This window comes from Microcaecilia unicolor, chromosome 10 (genome assembly GCF_901765095.1).
Source record: "Microcaecilia unicolor chromosome 10, aMicUni1.1, whole genome shotgun sequence".
Classification (NCBI taxonomy): Eukaryota; Metazoa; Chordata; class Amphibia; order Gymnophiona; family Siphonopidae; genus Microcaecilia; species Microcaecilia unicolor.
Window position 1 is genome coordinate 52823667 of NC_044040.1, and position 23835 is coordinate 52847501.

At 42.9% G+C, this 23835-nt stretch overlaps 1 protein-coding gene across 1 annotated transcript in view; it reads left to right on the forward strand.

The window, feature by feature from the left end:
- ANKRD26 (ankyrin repeat domain 26) overlaps positions 1 to 23835 on the forward strand; it is a 315986-nt gene that overhangs the window by 73190 nt on the left and 218961 nt on the right. Inside the window, exons 7-10 of the mRNA XM_030216173.1 lie at positions 14260 to 14296; positions 14403 to 14475; positions 21858 to 21918; positions 22042 to 22274. Coding sequence (XP_030072033.1) covers positions 14260 to 14296; positions 14403 to 14475; positions 21858 to 21918; positions 22042 to 22274 — 404 coding nt within the window. The remainder of the gene's footprint in view (positions 1 to 14259; positions 14297 to 14402; positions 14476 to 21857; positions 21919 to 22041; positions 22275 to 23835) is intronic.

Consider the following 23835-nt stretch of genomic DNA (forward strand, 5'->3'; position numbering starts at 1 on the left):
GGATTGGCCACTGTCGGTGACAGGATGCTGGGCTAGATGGACCTTTGGTCTTTCCCAGTATGGCACTACTTATGTACTTATGTACTTATTAGACAAATAACATTTTTACTTTCACTTAAGTAATTTTTTAAATGGGTTCTTCATTGTACTTTTACTTTAACTTGAATATTAGAATATACAGTTATTTTTACTTCTACTTAAGTACTTTGTCCTAGTAGTTTGAACAACACTGGAAATCAGTGAGGAAACTACTGCTGTCCAAGAGTAACATCATTGCTCATCTCACATTTACAAGAATACACCTAGGTTATCCCCAAGCCTTTTGGGATAATGTTCAATGGTCAAATGAGTCAAAAGTGGAACTTGTTGGACAACACAGGTCCAATTTTGTCTTGTGTAGACCGAGTGCATAAGAACACCATACAAACGGTCAAATGTGGTGGTGGTAGTGTGATGGCGTGAGGAGGCTTTGCTGCCTCAAGACCTGGAAAACATGCCATTATTGAATGAGATAAGAATTATGCAGTGTTCCAGAACAGTTTTAAGGAGAATATCCAGTCATCTTTCCTTGAGCTGAAGGTTAAGTGCAATTGGGTCATCAGCAAGATAGTGATCCAAAACATAAAAGCAAGTCTACATCTTTAAGGCTGAGAAGAAACAAGAAACGTTCTGGGCTGGTCTAGTCAAGGTCCTGATTTGAACCCAATAAAGATGCTATGGCAGGACTTGAAAGGAGCAGCTCATACATGAAAATCTACAAATGTGTCTGAATTAAAGCAGTTCTGCAAAGAAGAGTAGACTAAGACTCCTCAACAGTGATGTGAAGGACTGATATAATTGGAGCCAATCAATTCCTATAATTTGATTTGTGCTAAAGGTGGTGCAGTCAGTTATTAAATTTAGGGGGCAATTACTTATTCACATAGATGATGTGGGTAGTGGGTAAATTTTGGGGCTCTTATACTAAGCTGTGCCCTAGAAGACAAGGGGGATTTTGTCACATTCTAGACTTAAGGCCCTGAGCAAATTCCTAGTCAAAGAAAAGTTCAGGATGATTTCCCTGTGCATCCTTCTCCCCATGATTCAGGAAAAAGATTGGCTATTCTCTCTGGACTTGAAGGATGCCTGTACCCACATTTCGATGCTTTCCAGTCACAGGAAGTATCTCGGATTTCGAGTAAGGAAACACCACTAGCAGTCGCTTTCTGCCTTTTGGCCTTGTGTCAGCGCCCAGGGTGTTCACCAAATGTCTAGCAGTAGTCGCAGCATCACTACGCAGTTTGTGTTTTCGTACCTAGACGATTGGCTGGTCAAGAGCACATCGCAGGAAGGAGCGCAAGAGTCAATGCAGAGAGCTATTTGGGTGCTGGAGCTCTTAGGGTTCATCATAAAGTACCCCAAGTGCCATCTACTCCCCAACTCAGTGATAGATTACATAACAGCCCTGCTTGATATGGTGCAAGCTTGGGCCTTTCTGCCCCTGGCAAGAGCAGATTCCTTGATAGCGCTTACCTCACAGGTCCAGAGTTGCAGGCAGGCCACAGCTTGGCAGATATTGAGATTGGTGGCCACAAGGCCACCACAGTACATGTCACTCCCTTGACTTGAGAGGGGCCCAATGGACTTTGGCTTCCCAGTGGTCTCAAGCTACAGGGAACCTAGTGGATGTAGTCTGAGTTCCTCCATAACTTGTTGAGTTCCTCCTCTGGTGACAGTTCGGCCCAGTTGAACTCTAGGACTCCCATTCCAAATTCCATCTCCTCAAAAGGTGTTGACAATGGATACATACAACTTGGGATGGAGGGCTCATGTGGATTGACTTCATAATCAGGAGTGTGCTCGGCTCAGATCTCCACATCAACCTTCTGGAGCTAAGGGCTATTTGGAATGCTCTAAAGGCTTTCAGAGATCGGCTATAGAACCAAATTGTTCTCATCCAAATTAACAATCAGGTTGCAGTGTTTTATGTGAACAAATGGGGGATTTATGGGATCTTACCCCTTGTGTCAGGAGGTGGTATGAATGTGGCAGTGGTTCCTCCTTCATGGTATGGAACTATGAGCAATGTATCTGTCTGGCAAGGCCACAGCCTGGCAGACTGAACAGGATAATGCAATCTCATGAGTGGTCTCTCAATATGAGCATAGTCCGCAGGATCTTCTGAGAGTGGGGCATCCCATTGGCGAATCTTTCGCCACTCATCTCAACAACAAAATTCCTCAGTTCTGCACCAGGCTGAGATCACATGGCAGACTAGTATCAGATGCCTTTCTCTTTCATGGGGGGGGGGGGGGGGGGGGCAGAGGAGGTCTTCTGCATGCATATTCTCCAATACCTCTCATAGAGATTGCTTCATTCTGGCTGAGATAGATCTTGTTCGCTCTCCTTCTGGAATTGTCCTGCAAGGAGCCATGGAGCTTGGAATGTTTTTTAAATCCTCGTAATGCAGAACAAGGGGTCACTTCTGCATCCTAACCTGGCCCTCACAACCTGGAAGCTGAGAGCGTAGAATTTCAGTCCTTGAATCTACCAGAAGGTGTCACCAAAATCTTGCTTGCTTCCTGGAAAGATTCCACTGAGTGGTGTTACTCTTTTAAATGGAGATGGTTTGCCCTCTAGTGTGAGGGTAAGGCTCTAGATCCTCTCGCTTGCCCTACACAAAAACTGCATGAATACCTCCTGCGCCTGTCTGAGTCTGGTTTAATAAACAACTTTGTAAGGATGCATCTCAGTGTAATCGGTGCTTACCATTTTTATGCAGAGGGCAAACCCATCTCTGTACAGTATTTAGTTGTTTGATTCATGAGAGGTTTGATGTCAAAGACCCTGGTCAAACCTCCTATTATGTCATGGGATCTCAACATCATTCTAACCCAACTGTAGAGAGCTCCTTTTGAGCCACATGATTCCAGTCATCTGAAGTATTTGACCTGGAAAGTTGTGTTTGTGGTGGTGATAACTTCAGGCCCTAGTAGCTGATCCATCTTACGTGAAGTTTAATAACAGCGTAGTTGTTCGCACATATACCCCAAGTTCTTTCCCAAGGTAGTGTCAGAGTTCCATTTTAACCAGTCAGTTGTTATGCCAACATTTTTCTCAAAGCCACATGCCCATCCTGGCAAAAGTGTGCTGCATACCTTAGACTGCAAGCAAACTTTAGCCTTTTTTTATTTTATTTTATTTTATTTTATTTTATTTATAACCATTTAAATTTTTACAAGCGATAAAACAACTTGCCAGAAATACAGAGAAAGTAATATATATGAATTATTTCAGTCAGGTAATTCTATTTACTTCCTTAGATCACTAAATAGGGAGAGTGAAACAAGACAAGGAGATCAATTAAACAGTAAACAGAAAAAAACAAAACGTGGTATTAACCTGATTATCCCCAGATATTACTTGTCTAATTCATTATTCCACATTGACCATCTGGTTGACTTCTTCAAGGCCAATACGGTGTATAGTCAAATCATGTCATTAAAAACATACTTATTGTCCAATATTAGTTAAAAAAATAATAGATCTGATTACATTCTTTCTCTTAAAAACCAGAAGTTATTTGACAATATATATACTTAAGTCTCTAATTCAGATCCCACTGATTAAAGTAATCCCAGTTTTCACAGGCTTCACTCCTTTTAAAGTAATAATTGAGGAAATATTTCTGAGGAAAATTTTAGGAGTCATAACTGGAACTCTGGGAAAAAAATAATCTCAATATTAATAATCTATAATAATACTCATTTTATTATTCAAAGTTTCTGGTCTATTATCATTTTCAAGATGATAACCACTTCTTGCTCATGTAGAATCATTTGTTATATCAATTTTTCACTCTCAAAGGGTTCAGTTAAATTGTCCATGTAACTCTCTAATAAAATTATATCTGAAACAAAATTATTTACTGCCACCGTTAGGTCCCAAAGCGCCTTCCATATGGTATTCAATGCAACCTCCATGGGAGCCAAAAACTCCAAGTTGATTTCTCTTAGGTGTTTAGGAGTGGTTCCACCGATTCGGGTTCTACTGTAAACGTCCTCCGTTTCAGCATATGCCTCTAACTCACTCCTCCACTCCTTTGGACATGGTGGTTGAATAATTCGGGAGCGAGAGTTGTTTTTTCCAGGTCCAAGAGCGTCAATGCTCCGCTGGCGCTAATCAAAGGACTCACCAACCCTTTCATCTGTGGGCAGTTCATCCCTCTGAAGGGACACCACCTTGTAGTGGTGGAGGGGCTTCTGTGTTTCAATGACAAAGAGTGTCCCAAACTGGGAGAGTGATAAGATGGCGACCTGAAGTTCATATGCCCAACGGCCCATCTGCCCTCTGAAGTTTCGTCGTCTTTACGTAAATTTCCTCTCTGCAATTGCAGTTACCTTAACTGAGAGGAAGGGGACAACCGGCGGTCAGCCACCGATGGCCAGCGTTTTGTCCCCTGAGCAGCAAGTGCGGGACTGCTGCATGACGAACTTTAGCCTTCTATCTAGAGTAGAAGAAAGCCCATAAACAGTTCACCCAGCTTTTTGTTTCTTTTTACCCGAACAGGATAGGGGTAGCCATCAGCAAATGCACTCTTTACAATTGGCTAGCAGATTGCATCACCTTACTTATGCCCATGCTGGGCTGACTCTAAAGAGTCATGTCAAGGATCATAATGTCAGAGCAATGGCTATGTCAGTAGCCCACTCCATTGAGGAGATGTGCAAGGCTGCAGTGTGGTCTTCAGTCCACACATTCACATCTCACTAGTACCTTTGAGTAGGATACCCAATGTCACAGCTGGTTTGGTCAGATGGTATGGCAGAATTTGTTTGGTTTCTAGAATCCAATTCCACCCACCTAGGCCCAGTTTTGTTCTGTTACAGGCTGCACCTTCACTAGCTTGTATATAGTTTAAGGTTGGTTAACTTCAAGGCCTTGAAGTTTTGAATTCCTGTTGTCCTCATATTCTTTTTGGTGAGCCTGGTAGCTAGGGATTCACAGATGTGAGAATAATTATGACCTGCTTGTCCTTGGTGAAAACAAAGTTCTCCCAGGACAAGCAGGCTGCTTATTCTCAAACATGGGTCGATGTTCAGCGCGTCAGCCCGGGAATCGGCATTTTGCCATAGCAAAGAACAAAAAACTTTGCTAAAGCTGATGAAAGCTCCTTTTGAGCCACTGAATTCCTGCCATCTGAAGTACTTGACCTGGAAGGTCATTTTCTTGGTGGCTGTTAATTCAGCTCATAAGGCAGTGAGCTTCAGGCCTTAGTAGTGGATGCACCTTATACTAAGTTTCATCACAACAGAGTAGTCCTCCGCACGCACCCTAAGTTCCTACCAAAGTTGGTGTCGGAGTTCCATCTGAACCAGTCAATTGTCTTGCCAACATTTTTTCCTCAACCTCATGCCCACCCTGGCGAAAGCAGCTTGCACACCTTGAACTGCAAGATAGCATTGGCCGTTTACTTGGAGCGGACAAAGCCCTACTAACAGTCCGCCCAGTTGTTTGTTACTTTTGATCCCAACAGGAGGGGAGTTACCATCGTAAAACGCACAATCTCCAATTGGCTAGCAGATTGCATTTCCTTCACTTATGCCCAAGCTGGGCTGACTCTGGAGGGCCATGTCATGGCTCATAATGTTAGAGCCATGGCTGCGTTGGTGGCTCACTTAATGTCAGCCTCCATTGAAGAGATTTGCAAAGCTGCAACATGGTCTTCAGTTCACAAATTTACATCTCACTACTGCCTTGAGCAGGTTACCCGACGCAATAGTTGGTTTGTGCAGTCAGTGCTGCAGAATCTGTTTGGGGTTTAGAATCCAACTCCACCCCACTAGGCCTGTTTATTCTGTTGCAGGCTGCACTCTCAGCTAGCTGTATATAATTTCAGGTTAACCTATGTTACGTCCTCGCTGTTGCGAGGCCCAATTGACCAATGTTTTTTGTTTTCAATGAGCCTGGATGCTAGGGATATCCCAGTTGTGAGAACAACTCAGCCTGCTTGTCCTTGGAGGAAGCGAAGATTCTTACCAGTAGCAGGTATTCTCCGAGGACAGCAGGCTGATTATTCTCACAATCCCTCCCACCTCCCCTTTGAGGTTATTTGTTATGCTTTTTGATTTAACTGAGGTATGCGCTTGTGCGGCAGGCGGGAAGTCAGTCCGCGCATGTGCAGTGCATGCTGCACGTGCGCCAGAAGACTGTAGCAAAGTTTTTTTGTTCTTTGCTATGGCAAAATGCCGAATCCCGGGCCGATACAGACGTCGACCCACTTGTGCGAATAATCAGCCTGCTGTCCTCAGAGAATACATGCCACAGGTAAGTATCTTCACTTTACTCAGCTGTAACAGATGTTCTCTGAAGACAGCAAGCCAAGTATTCTCACTTATCTTCTCATCTCCCCTAGAAGTTGTATTCCTTCAGTTATATTATTTTACTGAGGAACCTATGCTCATGTGTCGGTTGGGAAGGCACCCACCTGTGTGCAGTGGGATCCTTCTAGAATTTTCTACTGTCTGTGTACGCTAGGCTAGCTGTCCTCAGAGAACACCTGCTATAGATGAATAACTTTGATTTTTCAGTCTCCAACACAAGTGTAATTTAAAAAATAAAAAATGCTCCTTAATCTGTGACTTCATAGAAAGAAAGGAGTCAAGGCTCACACATAGACCTCTAATTTCTGGTTGCAAAGGAATTATATGGTACTCAGTTTAAATAAAGCACCTATCCTTCAAAGTACAACCATGTTTGTTAAACTTTACAGAAAAGGTGAACTTTGAAAATCTTGAGCGTGGATCCTAAATTGCTAGTTGACTCTTCTTTAGTTGTAAGTACCATACTTTTATAACCTTACATTTGGCGTAGATGGCAACAACATCCAAGATCCTATTCTAGATCACCCAATTGGATAACTATCTTAGTAATATTAGCTAACTCAGGATACAAAAATATAATTGAAGAACTATTACTGTTCATTTAAAAAATCTTTGAAAGATAATCAGAGGAAAACACTCTTTTCAGTGCTCTCATTAAAGCATAAATATGCAGCACTGCTCACATTGATAGAATCATTAACGTCTAAGCAGAAGACAGGTAGGAAGAGAGGAGGAAGTGGCAAGTCACCTGAAGAATAACAACATAAAAGTAATAAAAATAAGACTAGCTCTTTTCTATATCGTCACATACAATATTGTAGAGGAAGGGGAGGGTTTGGGGGGGGGGGGGGGGCTATGGAAAAGTATGTCCCTAAAATCTGAATCATGGTTAATTCCTCAAAAATCATAAACAAAAAAAAATTGAGGATGTGAGAGAGCTTAAGTAGGGCTGTAGAATTAGGGTAGTAAATATTTAATTACAGCTGTGTATAGAATTACCTGTTTGGGGCACAGGTACCTAAAAGATGGGATGAATAGATGGATGGTAGGTTGGGTGTGTGTGGAGGGTAAGGGATCTTATATACTAATTTCAAAGTTGCCAAGCAGTGTAACAAGTCAATGGGGAGAAATAGTGGAATGCTGTAGTACACAGGGAAAAGCATAACTGTCAAAAGAAAAAGCAGTAATACCTATATTTGGATCATTGATGAGACTGCATCTAGCATACTATGTTGATTCTAGAAGCTGCTGTTCTGGAAGAATAAAGCATAGATGCAGTACAGAGGAGGACTACCAAAGTTAACAAAAGCTGTACTGTAAGTCCTGTGAGACAAGACTAATGGAGTTAAATATGTATAATCCAGAGGACAGCAGGAAAGGTAGGATATGATAGAAATATTTAAATATTTCCTGGATAAATATACCATACAGCACTATGTTAAGTTATGATATGAGGCTAGAGTTGGCAAAGTTCAAGTAACAGGAAGGGTGATGTTTTCATGCATGCAATCTAATGCAGTGGTTCTCAACCCTTTTTCAGTCGGGACACATCTGACAGACAATGCTCATGTGTGACACACCACATACATGACCCTCACAGACATTTGGTTTGACACAGTATAGCAATTTTTTTGAATTAAACGTAAACATGCTCTGCATCCACAAAATCTGTATCCTCCTCATCTCATATCAACTGATTAATAGCAACATAACTCTCTCAACCTACTTCTCTCCCCTCACACCCCTAACCCCTATAGTCCAGCAGCTCTATGTCCTCTCTCTCCCCTCCCCTTATGGTCCAGCAACTCCCCTCCCCCATGTGATCCAGCAACTTTGTGTCCCCCAAACTCTAACAGACCAGCAGCTCTGTGTTCCCTCTGGCCTCTCCATTGTCCTTCAACTCCGTGCCCCCCCCCCCCAAAAAAAAAAAATTGCAGCCTCAGCTCTCAGGGCAGTGGCTAGGAGAGAAGAGCACAGGCAGCAGGAAATAGCCCAACAGAGGGGATAAAGCTACACTAATCCTAGCACCGAGGCTCCTTTCCGGGCTGTGCAGGCAGCAAATGCACTTACAGGCTTTCACTTCTGCCAGAACTGAAAATCCTGCTAAGTGCATTTGCTGCATGTACAGCCCGGGAAGGAGCCACGGTACTAGGATTAGATTAGCCACGTTGCCTCTGGCGAGTTGGTTCCTTCTGCGTGTGCTCTCCACTCCCAGCCTTGGCTTTTTTTCTGTGAGCTTGCCTCATGACTCACTAACCGGGTGTTTGAGACACACTGGTTGAGAACTGCTGTTCTAATGGATGTGGTGGGTAGATTGATGACGCATTTTGATTAGTATATTTATTTAAGGATGCTACTTGAAACTGTCAGGCCACCTCAGTGCATACTTGTCTGTGAAGACTAGTTTCAGCTCCTATCGGCTTGGTGCTATTAAAGTTACTAGTACTACTGCTAGCACTACTAGTACTACTAATCATTTCTGTAGTGCTGCAAGACATATACAGCACTGTACATAAACATGTAAGAGATGGTCCGTGCATGACAGAGGGGCATAATCGAAAGGGGCGCCCAGGTTTTGCTGAGGACGTTCTCGCAGGATGTCCCGGCGAAGGGATGGGGAAACCCGTATTATCAATACAAGATGGGCATCCATATTTCATTTTGATAATACGGTCGAGGACGCCCAAATCACGAAATTTAGGTTGACCTTAGAGATGGTTGTCCCCGATTTTCGGCGATAATGGAAACCGAGGACACCCATCTCAGAAACGACCAAATCCAAGCCATTTAGTCATGGGAGGAGCCAGCATTCGTAGTGCACTGGTCCCTCTGACATGCCAAGACACCAACCGGGCACTTCTAGGGACCTGCATACTGCTGTCATGGAGCTGGGTATGACATTTGGGGCTGACAAAAAATATTTTTAAAGTTTTTTTTTTTTTTTTTGAGGGTGGGAGGGGGTTAGTGACAACTGGGGGGAGTAAGGGGAGGTCATCCCCGATTCCCTCCGGTGGTCATCTGGTCAGTTCAAGCACCTTTTTGAGGCTTGGTCGTAACAAAAAATGGACCAAGCAAAGTCGCCCAAGTGCTCGTCAAGGACGCCCTTCTTTTTTCCATTATCGTTCAAGGATGCCCATGTGTTAGGCATGCCCCAGTTCTGCCTTCGCTATGCTGCTACTACTACTACTTATCATTTCTAAAGCGCTACTAGACGTACGCAGCGCTGTACACTTGAACATGAAGAGACAGTCTCTGCTCAACAGAGCTTACAATCTAATTAGGACAGACAGAACAAACAAGAGATGAGGGAATATTAAAGTGAGAATGATAAAATAAGGGTTCTGAACAAAGTGAATAAGGGTTAGGAGTTAAAAGCAGCAGCAAAAAGGTGGACTTTTAGCTTAGATTTGAAGAGGGCCAGAGATGGAGCTTGACGTACCGGCTCAGGAAGTCTATTCCAGGTATATGGTGCAGCAAGATAACAGGAACAGAGTCTGGAATTAACAGTGGAGGAGAAGGGTGCAGATAAGAGAGATTTACCCAGTGAGCGGAGTTCTCTGGGAGGAATGTAGGGAGAGATGAGAGTGGAGAGGTACTGAGGAGCTGCAGAGTGAATGCACTTATAGGTCAATAAGAGGAGTTTGAACTGTATGCGGAAACGGATAGGAAGCCAGTGAAGTGACTTGAGGAGAGGGCTAATATGAGCATAATGACACTGGCGGAATATTAGTCGTGCAGCAGAATTTTGAACAGATTGAAGAGGGGAGAGATGGCCAAGTGGGAGATCTGTAAGAAGCAAGTTGCAATAGTCTAAGCGAGAGGTGATAAGAGTGTGGATGTGGGTTCTGGTAGTGTGCTGAGAAAGGAAAGGGCGAATTTTGTTGATATAGAGAAAGAAACGACAGGTTTTAGCAGTCTGCTGAATATGTGCAAAGAACTTTGGTCGCCCCCGCGATGGAAAGCAGTTGAGGACGGCCAAAATCGGCTTTCGATTATGCCGATTTGGGCGACCCTGGGAGAAGGACGCCCATCTCCCGATTTGTGTCGAAAGATGGGCGCCCTTCTCTTTCGAAAATAAGCCTGAAAGCTTACTCTCTATTCAAGACAAACAGAGCAAATAAAGGATTAGGGAATTCCTTTATTTTGGGAATTATTAAAACAACATGGGTATTGAACAGGTGCATAAGGGAGTAAGAATTAAAAGCAGCCTCAAAATAGGTGGGCTTTTAGCCTGAATTTGAACATGGTTAGGGACAGAGCATGACAGACTCAGGAAGTCTATTGCAGGCATAGGGTGCATCAAAATGGATGGAATGGAGTCTGGAGTTAGGGGTGAAGGAGAAGGGTACAGACAAGAGTAACTTGCTGTAATCTGTTAAAATTTGCTACACTATTTGGATTCTGCAGGTCACAACAGTTTATGGTTACATAAAACATATATCTGGGCTTTGCGAAAACATTTTATGTTATTGGATGTAGAAGATGAAGTCCAGCTTTGAGGTGCTCTGAAGAAGGTCTGTTGAAATCACAAGGGTTCAGGACATTCTGCTGTAAAGCTTTTGAGATGTATACTATTTATGCCATTTGATAGCATTTCTTTATATATGTTGTGACTATAACAACCTTGTTTCATGCAGATAATTAAAGTATCTACTTTAAAAGCTGGGTATATGGATATATTTGTATTAGCTTACTTCTGTAAAAAATATGAATGGCAGTGGAATAGTCCGATATATGGTAATTAATGAAAAATTCCACTTTTAATCAAGGTACTGTGTGGAAAATATCAGTAAGGAGAAAAAAAAAAGACCTTAGGGCTCATCTTAGTTCTAGCGTATTGCTATATGAATAGCCAGTCTGTCATTCATAAGTCTGAGTGCCATATGACTAAACAAAGTGCTCAAATTGTCAAAACATTTTTCAAAGTAATCGTTCATGGGTGTTGACTCACAGTGATCCTGTAGCTAGTTGTTCTGAATTGTGTTCAGTTACCAGTCAGGCAGCTAATCATTGATAGAGTGACATCCATAGCTGCTGTTATTGTATTGATCCATCACATTGTTAGTCTTCCTCTTTTGAGTTGTCTTAACCATTCCAAGCATAATGCCTTTCTGTAAAGATCTTTCTCATGACTTGCCTGAAGTATGAAAGTCAATATCTTGTCATTTGAGCTTCCAAGGAAAGCTTAGATTTGATCTGTGACGATACTGATTGATTTGTTCTTCAGGCTGTATCCATGGTGTGCGCAGTATTCCAAAATTTGAAACCATTGATTTTTTTTTCCTGTCTTCTTCACTCTCTAACTTCCACATGATATTATTCAAAATATCATGGCATGGATAAGTTGAATTTTTGCATGCAGAGATATGAGAACTATCTTGTTTAGGTCCTTCATAGCCATTCTCCCAAAAGCTATATGTGATTGACTACTACTACTACTTATCATTTCTATAGCGCTACTAGATGTACGCAGTGCTGTACACTTGAACATGAAGAGACAGACCCTACTCGACAGAGCTTGATTGAATTTCTTGATTGCTTGTTACATTATTGATTATTTATTTATGGTTTGCTTATATCCCACATTTTCCCACACATACAGGCACAATGTGGCTTACAAAAAGTTAAATAAAATCACAAAATAGGAAACTTAGAAAAGTATACAAGGAGGAGGCAGGATGAAAAACATCTAACAGGGTGAATCTAACAGGGTTAGGGTCAAGGAGAGTGCATCAGTCAACAGTGAAAAGTGGGGAGTAAGTCTTGGCAAAGTAATAGGACTTTAACAACTTCTTGAAGAGGGAGTGGTCCGCTTGGGTTTTAAGGTGTTGCGGGAGTGCATTCCAGTGCTTAGGACTCCAATAGCGGAAGGACGAGGCAAAGATCCTCTTGTACCTGACACCCTTACAGTTTGGGAAGTGCAGATGGAGATAGGAACGAGCAGCAAAATTGGCATTTCTGGGCGGAAGGTCGATCAAGGGGTGCATTTAATCTGGGGCAGCCCCATAGATGATTTTATGGGTCAAGGAGCAGAGCTTAAAGGCAATGCGCTCTTGTACAGGCAGCCAGTGTAATTTGAAACGCAAGGGTTCGGCATGTACAAAGCGTCGTTCTCTTAGGATGAGTCTCGCAGCACCAATTATTGCTCTAAGGTTGAAGTTATCTGCTATTTCTATTACTTCTCCATCAGGAATGAAATTATTGGTTTTACTGGTTGTCAGGATCTTTGTCAACTTCATGTTAAGGTGCAGACCTCTTCTGAGACTGTTCTTTGATCTCTTTAATCAGATGTTTCAAATCATCATTTTCAGCAATAACGTGGTGTCATTAGCATAGCTAAGGTTGTTGAGTCTTTCAACATTTTTTCAGTCCAGTTCTTCATATAGTCCTACATCTCTGATGATTTGTTCTTTATATAGGTCTCTAAGATGTCTGTTTTATCAACTTCTTCATTTAGTGTTATATACTCAAACTCTCCCATCTTATTTTTTAGGCTTCTAGCATTTGTATACAGACACTTCAACTTGTGTTTTTTTCCTAGTATCTACAAGTTGCTTTGAAGTTGGCATGGATAATTTTCATCCTTTACTTTATTCTCCCATTAAACACTCCTGGCTTTGTTTCACCATTATTGAAACCTTTCTGTTGGGATTCCTTAAATGTACTGGTTCAATAGTATCCTTTGAGGATACTCCACACCAAACCATGTGCTTCTGTGTGACTGTTGGCATCTCCCCATCCCCATTTTAGTTTAAAAGCTGCTCTATCTCCTTTTTAAAAGTTAGCATCAGCAGCCTGGTTCCATCCTGGTTAAGATGGACACCATCCTTTCGGTACAAGCTTCCCCATCCCCAGAATGTTGTCCAGTTCCTAACAAATCAAATTTGCTGGGGTTTGAGGTGATTTTGGTAGGAATTTGAGCTGATAGTCTTTTTCTTTTGGTCACAAATTTGAATTTTGGCAGGAAAGTCTGTTGGTCACAGTTTTACATTTTGGTGGGAATGAGGTTGGACATATTGGGACACTTCTGACTCTGGAGTGGGAGGAATTTCTTTAGGTCATATTCTAAAACTTTGAATGGGAGGAAGAAGACGTTTTTCCTTGGCTCCAGTTCTTTTTGTGCTAAATTTCTTTGGGATGAGGCATTGCCATTCTTTGTTTAAAATGAGCCCTTTGTCTCCATTGAGTTTATTAGGGTGTCTTGCTATCTCTATTGTATCTTTGATTCTTCTTGACACTAACAATCCTCTTTCTACAAGATTTTTGTGACCAACGGACTTTCCCAGTACAATTTCCTGCTGAAATCATCTCAACCAATCAGGTTTGAGGACCCTCTATTTATAAATACAAACTGCAGACCTCATTGTGTACTCTAGAGAAAACCACAGCACAATGGCTGAAACATTGGTTCCATGTATTCAGATGTGAGAAGACCTGGACAACTGCAATAAACAGGATACAAGTCCTTGCATACCCGCCCACCTAAGGAGTTGTATTCTACTCTAGGTGAATAAATAGACTGGGGTGGTCTTGTGAGACAGTGGCTGGTGAGAAGTGGCGTGTATGCACCATGAAGTGACTCAAAAGCTTCTAGTAATTAAGTTGGAAAATCTTTCCTGTATGGGCTGTGTCAGTGACATCAACTATTCTGTGTGGACTTTTATCCTGCTGTTCATTTAGAACATCTGCTACAGTTAAATAACTTGGCTTTGTTAGTCTACTCCTGTCTTATGTTGGGCCTGTATGGTATGTTGTTTGTATGAAGGAAATAATTAGGACTCCTATCCATTAAAATTAAACTTGTTTCTTCATATATATGATGTATATATCAATACCTGTTTTTACTTTTATTATGTTACTAATGAATTCATTTTATTTGTGTACAATTTTTGAACAGTTGCAGATGACAATTCCCAAGCAGAATCTGCAAGCCGGTAAGCTTTTTTTTTTTTTTTTTTGGGGGGGGGGGGGGACTTTTGCAGTTAGTATGTTTATCAGCCTAATATTTGTTTTGTGTCATTCTCTTTATCCATATTTAAGAGCCTCTGATAAAGTTGAAGGTGGTGATTCTTGGGCTTCATCAGAAGAGGAGGAACTGGCGTTTACACCAAAGGTATGCAGGTTTCTACTACTACTACTACTACTACTACTATTTAGCATTTCTATAGCGCTACAAGGCGTACGCAGCGCTGCACAAACATAGAAGAAAGACAGTCCCTGCTCAAAGAGCTTACAATCTAATAGACAAAAAATAAATAAAGTAAGCAAATCAAATCAATTAATGTGAACGGGAAGGAAGAGAGGGTAGGTGGAGGCGAGTGGTTACAAGTGGTTACGAGTCAAAAGCAATGTTAAAGAGGTGGGCTTTCAGTCTAGATTTAAAGGTGGTCAAGAATGCGGCAAGACGTAGGGGCTCAGGAAGTTTATTCCAGGCGTAGGGTGCAGCGAGACAGAAGGCGCGAAGTCTGGAGTTGGCAGTAGTGGAGAAGGGAACAGATAAGAAGGATTTATCCATGGAGCGGAGTGCACGGGAAGGGGTGTAGGGAAGGACGAGTGTGGAGAGATACTGGGGAGCAGCAGAGTGAGTACATTTATAGGTTAGTAGAAGAAGTTTGAACAGGATGCGAAAACGGATAGGGAGCCAGTGAAGGGTCTTGAGGAGAGGGGTAGTATGAGTAAAGCGACCCTGGCGGAAGACGAGACGGGCAGCAGAGTTTTGAACCGACTGGAGAGGGGAGAGGTGACTAAGTGGGAGGCCAGCAAGAAGCAGATTGCAGTAGTCTAAACAAGAGGTGACAAGGGTGTGGATGAGGGTTTTGGTAGAGTGCTCGGAAAGAAAGGGGCGGATTTTACGGATGTTGTAAAGAAAGAAACGACAGGTCTTGGCAATCTGCTGGATATGAGCAGAGAAGGAGAGAGAAGAGTCAAAGATGACCCCAAGGTTTCGAGCTGAGGAGACAGGGAGAATGAGGGAGCCATCAACAGAAATAGAAAACGGGGGGAGTGGGGAGGTGGGTTTGGGGGGGAAAATGAGAAGCTCGGTTTTGGTCATATTTAATTTCAGGTGGCGTTGAGACATCCAGACAGCAATGTCAGACAAGCACGCTGAAACTTTGGTTTGGATGCAAGGTGAGATATCAGGGGTAGAAAGGTAGATTTGGGAGTCATCAGCATAGAGATGGTAGGAAAAGCCATGGGATGAGATTAATGAACCAAGGGAAGAAGTGTAGATAGAAAAGAGGAGGGGACCAAGAACAGAACCCTGAGGTATGCCGACAGGCAGAGGGATAGAAGTAGAAGAGGATCCACCAGAGTGAACACTAAAGGTACGGAGGGAGAGGTAGGAAGAGAACCAGGAAAGGACAGAGCCCTGGAATCCAAGTGAGGACAGGGTGTCGAGAAGTATGCTGTGATCAACAGTGTCAAAAGCAGCGGAAAGATCAAGAAGAATGAGGATGGAATATTGACCTCTGGATTTAGCCAGTAATAGGTCATTGGAGACTTTAGTAAGCGCAGTTTCGGTTGAGTGGAGAGGGCGAAAACCAGATTGTAGTGGGTCAAGAATAGCATGTGAGGAGAGAAAATCAAGGCAGCGGCGGTGAACAGCACGCTCAAGTAATTTGGAGAGAAAAGGAAGGAGGGAGATGGGTCGGTAATTAGAGGGACAAGTAGGGTCGAGTGAAGGCTTCTTAAGGAGAGGTGTGACCACAGCATGTTTAAAGGCAGCAGGGACAGTCGCAGTGGAAAGTGAGAGGTTGAGAATGTGACAGATAAAAGGAATAAGAGCAGGAGAGATGGCATTAAGAAGGTGGGTGGGAATGGGATCAGAGGAACAGGTGGTACATTTTGAGGAAGAAAGGAGAAGTGTAGTTTCCTCAATAGTAACTTCAGGAAAGGAGGAAAGGGAATGAGGGGAAGGAGAGAGAGTGGAACGGACTAGTGGAGGGAGAGGTGGTGAGGTAGAGAAAGCAAGGTTTATCTTTTGAACCTTGTTGTGAAAGAATTCAGCAAGGGTCTGAGGAGATAATGAAGGGGGAGTTGGGGGAGGGGGCACCTTGAGGAGAGAGTTCAATGTGGTGAAGAGAAGTCGAGGATTAGAGCCAAGAGAGTTGGTCAGTTGGATATAATAATCCTGTTTGGCATGTAAAAGAGCAGATTGGAAGGAGGTCAGTATGAACTTAAAGTGTAAGAAATCAGCAAGGGCCCGAGATTTCCGCCAGAGGTGTTCGGCGGAGCGGGTACAGGAACGTAGGTAGCGGATCTTAGAAGTCAGCCAAGGTTGGGGTTTTGTACGCCTTACAGGGCGGGTCATCAAAGGTGCAAGAGTGTCTAAGGCAGAGGATAGAGTATTGTTGTAAGATGAAACAGCCTCGTTGACAGACGTGGATGGTGCCACAGTAGAGAGGAGGTTTGAAACATGGGAGGATAGAGATGAAGGGTCAATATCGTGAAGATTCCTAGATAAATTAGATAAGATAGGACGGGACTGGGAGGGAGGAGATTTAAGTGTGAAAGTTATAAGATGGTGATCAGAGGAGGGAAGATCAGAGGCAAGGAAACTAGAGGGTGAACAGTTGGAGGAGAAGATGAGATCAAGACAGTGACCATTTTGATGAGTGGGGGAGGTGGAGCATAGTTGGAGATTAAAGGAGGACGTTAAAGCGAGTAACTTGGAAATATAAGAGTTGGAAGGATCATTAGCAGGAATATTAAAGTCACCAAGGATGAGAGAGGGGGAGGAAGGATCATGGAAGAAGGCAAGCCAGGCATCAAAGTCACTGAGAGAGGATGAAAGGGACTTATCAGGGGGACGATAAATGACCGCTATTCGAAGAGGCAGAGGAGAGAAAAGGCGGATAGAGTGGACTTCAAAGGAGGAAAAACAGTGAGATTGAGGTGGAAGAAGGGGTTGAAATCTGGAGGAGGGAGAGAGAAGTAGTCCAACACCGCCCCCACGGCCAGCAGGGCGAGGAGTATGTGAAAATAGATAACCGCCATGGCACAGGGCTGCGACTGAAGCAGAGTCATCAGGGCAGAGCCAGGTTTCTGTTATGGCGAGCAGATGGAGGTGACGCGAGATAAAGAGGTCCTGGATATAGGCGAGTTTGTTACAGATAGAGCGGGCATTCCATAGGGCGCAAGAGAAGGGCAGAGAAGAGGAGGGGAGTAGAGAAATAGAGATGAGGTTAGAGAGGTCGCGGTGAGATCTGTAGAGTTGGGGTAATAGTTGGTGAGGGGGGCCAGGATTGGGATTGATGTCACTGGCTGAGAGTAAGAGAAGGAGTAAAAGAGAGTGGAGGAGAGTAGGAGAGGTGTGGCCACGAAGGCGTCGAAGGCGAGAGGTATTTAGGTGGAATGGGGAAGGCAAAATGGACGGAAGAAAGAGGCGGAGATTAAAAGCCAAGAGGGAGGAAGAGGGTAGGAGAGAAGGTGAGGTGATGAAGTCGATGGATGGGCAGTGAGTTCCTGTAGCGGAGAGAGGTAGGGGGTGAGGGAAAAGATTAGGAAGGGACAGGGCTAGGAAGAGAATGTGAATAGGGGCCATAAATGACTGAGGTACTTTAGCAACTGGGAAGAAGATTAGATGTAAAGAGAAAAAACTGCCCCAGCGCGCGGCACCTAGAGCGGAGGCCCTGAGTGGATCGGAGTGGACCTGGGTGTCACCCCGGAGAAGGCTGTAAGGATATGTAGATGAGCTGCAAGTCCTCCACAGCACCTGAAAGGCAGCCGATGGTAGAGCTGGACACCTCTCAGCTGAGGAAAGGCTTACCAGGGGTTAGGCCAAAGCCAGCATTCCTCCCCCTGAGGAATGTCTCATTTTATTTTAAACCACCTTACTGATAAACATGAATGTGTAAAATGTATTTAATGTTCTATTTATTATTTGATAACAGCTTGTGTTATAATTAAATGGTATACTGCCTGTTCTGCAGTATTTTAGTAGCATATAGTCATAATAAATTCCATAGCCTATGTTAAGTAAAATTGTACTACTTAATCATTATTTTTTAAAATATTTAAACTAATTTCCTAATGATTTGGTAGCATGTATGCTCAGAAATCTCACAAATTGCCTCTAATGGAATAGATTGTGATTACTGGGGGAAATTTTCATTTAGCTTGCTCATGTGCAAATCATACATGAGCCTGTGCTTTTCAAAGGGAAACTACACTCATAGTTTACCCTTTGGAAAACGCTTCTAGGTACATATGATCTACTGACTTTGATCCTTCTTTTTCTGTGGGCGCATTTTTGTTGGAAATCTATGTGCATAGGCTTGAAAATCCAGTCTCCTATACTAGTATAATATTTTCAATGACGTCTATATTTGGTGACCCCCGCCCATAATGAGTACCAGCACCTCTTTTTCTACAATAAAAGCACTGTATAGCACAGACACCTTAGGCAACTTGGGCAATACCACCAGTATTTTCTGAGGTTCAGCTGCAATTTAAGATGGTAAGAGAGATCTGCAATGGAGAAGTTCTTGAAAGTTGCCAGATTTTTGATGTGGAGGAAATTTTTTGTTAATGAGAGAACTTTTCTAGATTACATTCCTAGCATAAAGTCATTCAAGGCTTTTTACAAAATGGTGGTGAAAGCTCAGCTTTGATGGGCAGGAATGTCATAGGGATAGCGAACATAAGAGTCCCAAATTTGTGCTCTGTGGTGAACTGAAAAGATGGCACAAATAAGAGAAGATTGTGCCCCAGATTCAAGGTTACCCTCAAATGCAACCTGAAAATCTACAAGATAAGACCCTAAGTAGTTGAGGGACGGGGACAAATGATGGTGGCTTTGCCACTTTCCTGACCAAAGCTTGGAAATCAAGCAAACACAAGCACAAAAATAAGACTGAGAGCAGAAAGGCCAATTCCACACATCATCGATTGTAAGTTTTATCCGTGTCACTCGTAGCCTTAGTTTAAGGGATGGTCTTACATCATATCAATGGACACACAAACTTGATGAAAGGTTGTCTCTAGAAACATCTGGAAAGATTTGAATTTTCAATCCCAAAAAAGTTTTTTTTTTTCCTTATTTTTAAAATACATTCTCTTTAACCAGTTTTTATTAGGTGCCAGTACCACAGAGGCGACTAAAGTTGACGCAGTAACTAAATCAGTGTCTGAGGACTCCAAGAGAGCAGAAACATCCAGTGGTTGAGTTTCTTGAACTTGCTGATCAGTGACTGGTTTAATAGGCAAATAATATACTTGTGAGAAAGGTGGAATAGATTCTTCAGCAACTCCCTATATTTCCTTAATATATTTTTTAAGCATATCTCGAGGGGTAACTGCAAATTGTTTAGGAAAATTAAGAAATCAGAGATTATTACTCTTAGAAAAATTTTCAAGTGATTCAGTTTTCCTCCCCAGATTAGACAAATCTTTGGCAATATTGGTCTGAAGAACTTGTACATGCTGTATATCTCTCTTGTATTTTAATTTGTTGAGTTAAGTCTTCTAATCCTACATCTGCTGTCTTCAACTTCCCTTCCAAGATGGTCAGATCTTGACCCAATTTTTGGATCTGGGGACATAAAACTTTACCCAGGTCTGCTATAAGAGACCACAAACTATCCAGAGTGACTTCAGCAGGTTTAGTAATTGATAAAGTAAAAGGCGTAGACAGTAGCTTAGGCTCCATACTAGTTTTGTCACTCTCTTTACTCACTGCGTCCAACTCCCCCTTGGCGATGGAAAAAACCGTGGCAGCCCATGCTGGTGGAGCCGGTGTCTCCCAGCTCTCCAGAACTTCCACGTGCTGGGCCAGTGCCTCTTGTCACTCTTCCCCTGTGGATTGTTCCACATGCAGGGTAGAGGACGCTAACATTGGGGAGCTGCTGCCTCGCGTTTGGGGGAGATGCTTTCATGTCGGGGCTGAGTGTAACCTCTAGCCCATGGTGCGTTCTGGGACCTCCATTCGCCCCATGCTGCTTCTGTAGGCTGCTCACCGATGCAACAGGATTCCCAGTTCTCTGAAGATACAACTCCATCAAGCCAGTAACAGTAGGAGGAGTCTGCCACTGAGAAGCACCCGCAGTGGCTCGCCCCCTTCTCTTTGGCATTGCGGCAAATAGCAAGGATCACAGAGCTCACTCGCACATCAGGTTCAAACGGCAACCATCTTGGATTGATTGAAGGCCTATAGGTATTTTCTATGTCCCTAGTGAGCTCACAATAAGTTTGTTTGTTTTTTTTGTACCTGGGGTAATGGAGGGTTAAGTAAACTTGATCAGGGTCACAAGGAGGTGCAGTGGAAATTGAACCGGGTTCCCCTGGTTCTCAGTTCACTGCACTAATCGTTAGGCTACTCCTCACTGAACTTGGATTGGCTATTATTGGAAACAGGATACTGGACTGGATGGACCTATGGATTTGCTATGGCAATTCTTATGTTCTTATTTAAACCTTTAGGAGGCAATTCTACAAATTGGTGCCAATTCTATAACAGCATCTGTGTGCAAAAATGCATCTAAAGAATACTAGTGCAAGTTGGCATGGGCACATCTAAGTTGAGGTGTGACCTTTTACGTTGTATGGCAGTGTAAAATGGGTGCACCTATGTGTGCCAAGAGGCGTGCTTAACTGATGAAGTTCTATAAGTTATGCACATCATTTGAAGACATGCCTATGGCCTGCCTGTGCTCTGCCCAGGTATACACACTATAGCACATAGGCACTACCATATAGAATGGTGCCTAGTGTACATTAATGCATAACTCCCAATTATCAGCATCTGTGATGCATGTAAGTGATATGTGCATCTAGGCACCAGTTTATAGAATTACTTCCTTAATGTTCTAGCCCTATCATGTACTTAACTTTTAGATATTGCATTTGATTTTCAAGTGATTGTGTTTATCTTAGTGAAGGAAGGGAAATTATTTTTTGGAAACCACACTGGATATTTTAAGATAGTTCTTCCAATTGAAGGTGGAGGATAGCTGTGTCAGGGCCCTCAATTCCTGCATGCAGTTCCATTCGTTTCAATCAAACTGCCCACTGTAGCAATTGGGGTGCCTTTGGTTGCCTGCTACCACACAGTGATATTCAGCAATACATCCAGATATATAAGATCTGCTTTATCTGTGGTCAAGATAATTTGATTATGTTAACTGGTTAGCGGCTAAATATCATTGTTATCTGGTTACCTTTAAACTTTGCCCTTGAAATGCCCTATGTCCTTCGTGATTTAACTGGTTACAGTTTAACTGGTCACCTTGGTCACATTTTCAGTGCCAAAAGTTTTTTGTCCAGGCTCTGTCTAAAGTTATCTTTACAAATTTTTGAGTATCCATCCCTCAGTAGTTAAGACTATGGAACAGTACCAATATGCTTGGTATACATTAGAATGTTATGATAATATAAGAAAAGAGTAAGAAATTGTTACAGTACTGTAATTATACTTTATTTTTTTGAATGACTATGCTAAAATTACTGTACTTTTTCATGCAACTTACCAACCAAAATCAATGATTGTATTTACAGAAATCTCAGAAGCCAAGTTTGACCCATATAATGAGTGCCCCCCAGCAAACCAAGAAGACTGGTAGGCACACTCAAAATATTACTTACCACTAATTTTGCTCGTTTGTGATTGAAATTCAATAAATTATTCTTAGTGCTATAATGTTTATGCTTAATTATGTTTTTCTCTGTTTTTTTACCATAGTAAATGAACAGATCAGCATTATCAGAAATCTGCCTATAGCCATTTCACAACAAAGTAAATCAGATAGTGAAGACAACTCAGTTCCTGATAGTGAAGATGAAGATATGAATAACCATTCCCCTCCCAAGCCTCTAGGCCAAGCTCAGTCCTCCCTTCACCCAGTGTACATGTCCCCTATCTCCTTGTTGAGACCTCCCCAGATGACTTCCACCCCTCTCCTGGGCTTTGAGCAGGTAAAATGTTTTACAGTTTTTATGCTTCTGTCCTCATTTATACATTTTTTTTCTTCTTTACTTACATTCGCCTCTTTCATTATTAATGTTATGAAGATGATGTTGAAATTCCTCAAGTGACTAAGAATATAGGTCACACCAGACCTTTATATGGCAATGGAAGAAGGCTTAACCCTACATTTGGTGATGGAGTAATAGGAAGAAACTTTTCAGAAGCTGATAGTCATTATGAAGAAGTAGCAGGGAAAAAGGACAATGAGGAAAAGGATATTCAAAATGAAGAAACTGAGGAAGAGGAAGGTGATGGCAAAGATGAGAATGAACATTTTAAAGCTCTGAAGCAAAGGAAAGCTATAATAAATAACATGTTCAGATTTAAATGAACTGAAAATTAGAGGCCAAGATGATAAATATGAATGCAAAATCTTTGACTGGTATAAAGAACATGACAAATCCATTATTTCCTTGTCATCTAGCAGATGAAGCCATTACGTATGGGTTGTGTCCATCAACCAGCAGGGGGAGATAGAGAGCACTCAACTTTTCACAGTGCCTCATGGCCAGCCAACTCCACTGCCTCTTCAGTATTCTCTATCTCCCCAAGCAGGGTGGCTGCAGCTTCTTCGAGCTCCATCAAAAATCTGCCTGGGGGTGGCTCCTGGCTTGCCAGTTGTTAGCCGGGGTGTTAGAGGCTATAGCAGCTTCACTTTGAAGGCACATAGGTTAGCCCTTTCCCTGCCTTACCCATGCCCCCGTGGATGTGGACATATTAGCTTGCTTTTCCCTGTCCTTTCCCACTCAGTGGATGCAGGCACATTGGTTCGCCTTTCCCACTCATCTGAGCCTCCGGAGTTCTTATTACCTCTGCTTTCCTCACAGCGTTAAAAAAAAAAAAATGGAACAGAGGTTTTCCTTTGATTCTTCTATGGGACCGGAGCTGTGATACTCGGTCCGGTGAGGTAAGAGTGTTTTCTAACTCCTCCGGGGTGGGCCCGCGATCGGGGCGTTTTTGGCGTGAAACCGCCATTTTGAATTTTCCCGCCTTTTTTGGCGATGGCTGCAGAGAATGTAAAGCGCTGTTCCCGGTGTGGCAAGCGCAAATCAGCAACGGGGCTCTGTAAATCGTGCTGTACAGGTGTAAGAGCCGGCCCGAGCATGGCGAGCGATGATTCTTCCCGCTCAGAGCTGGCAGTGGACGCCATTATGAATTCTCCGCATGGCGCGGCCTCCGTAGAGACGGAGAGCCCTGAGCCTGGGGGGGGGGGGGGGGGGACCTCGAATTGAGGCTATTCAGGGAGCGGCTAGCCCCGGACGGGATCTGGGTGCTGTTGAGAATTGGAGGGTCCCAGGCCCCCCCAAGAAGGCTTAAATGACCTTAATCTGACTCCATCTCTAAATAGCCCTAGAACTGGGGCAATCAGGGGGTTGTGAAGTTCTAAGAGGAGTTGCCACTGAGAGAGACGTTAGATCTAAGAGACCCGCATTAGTCCGCCTCTCAGCACTGGCAAGGAATAGATACCAGCCTTATGACAAACTGGATTTAGGTTACAAGTTATATAAT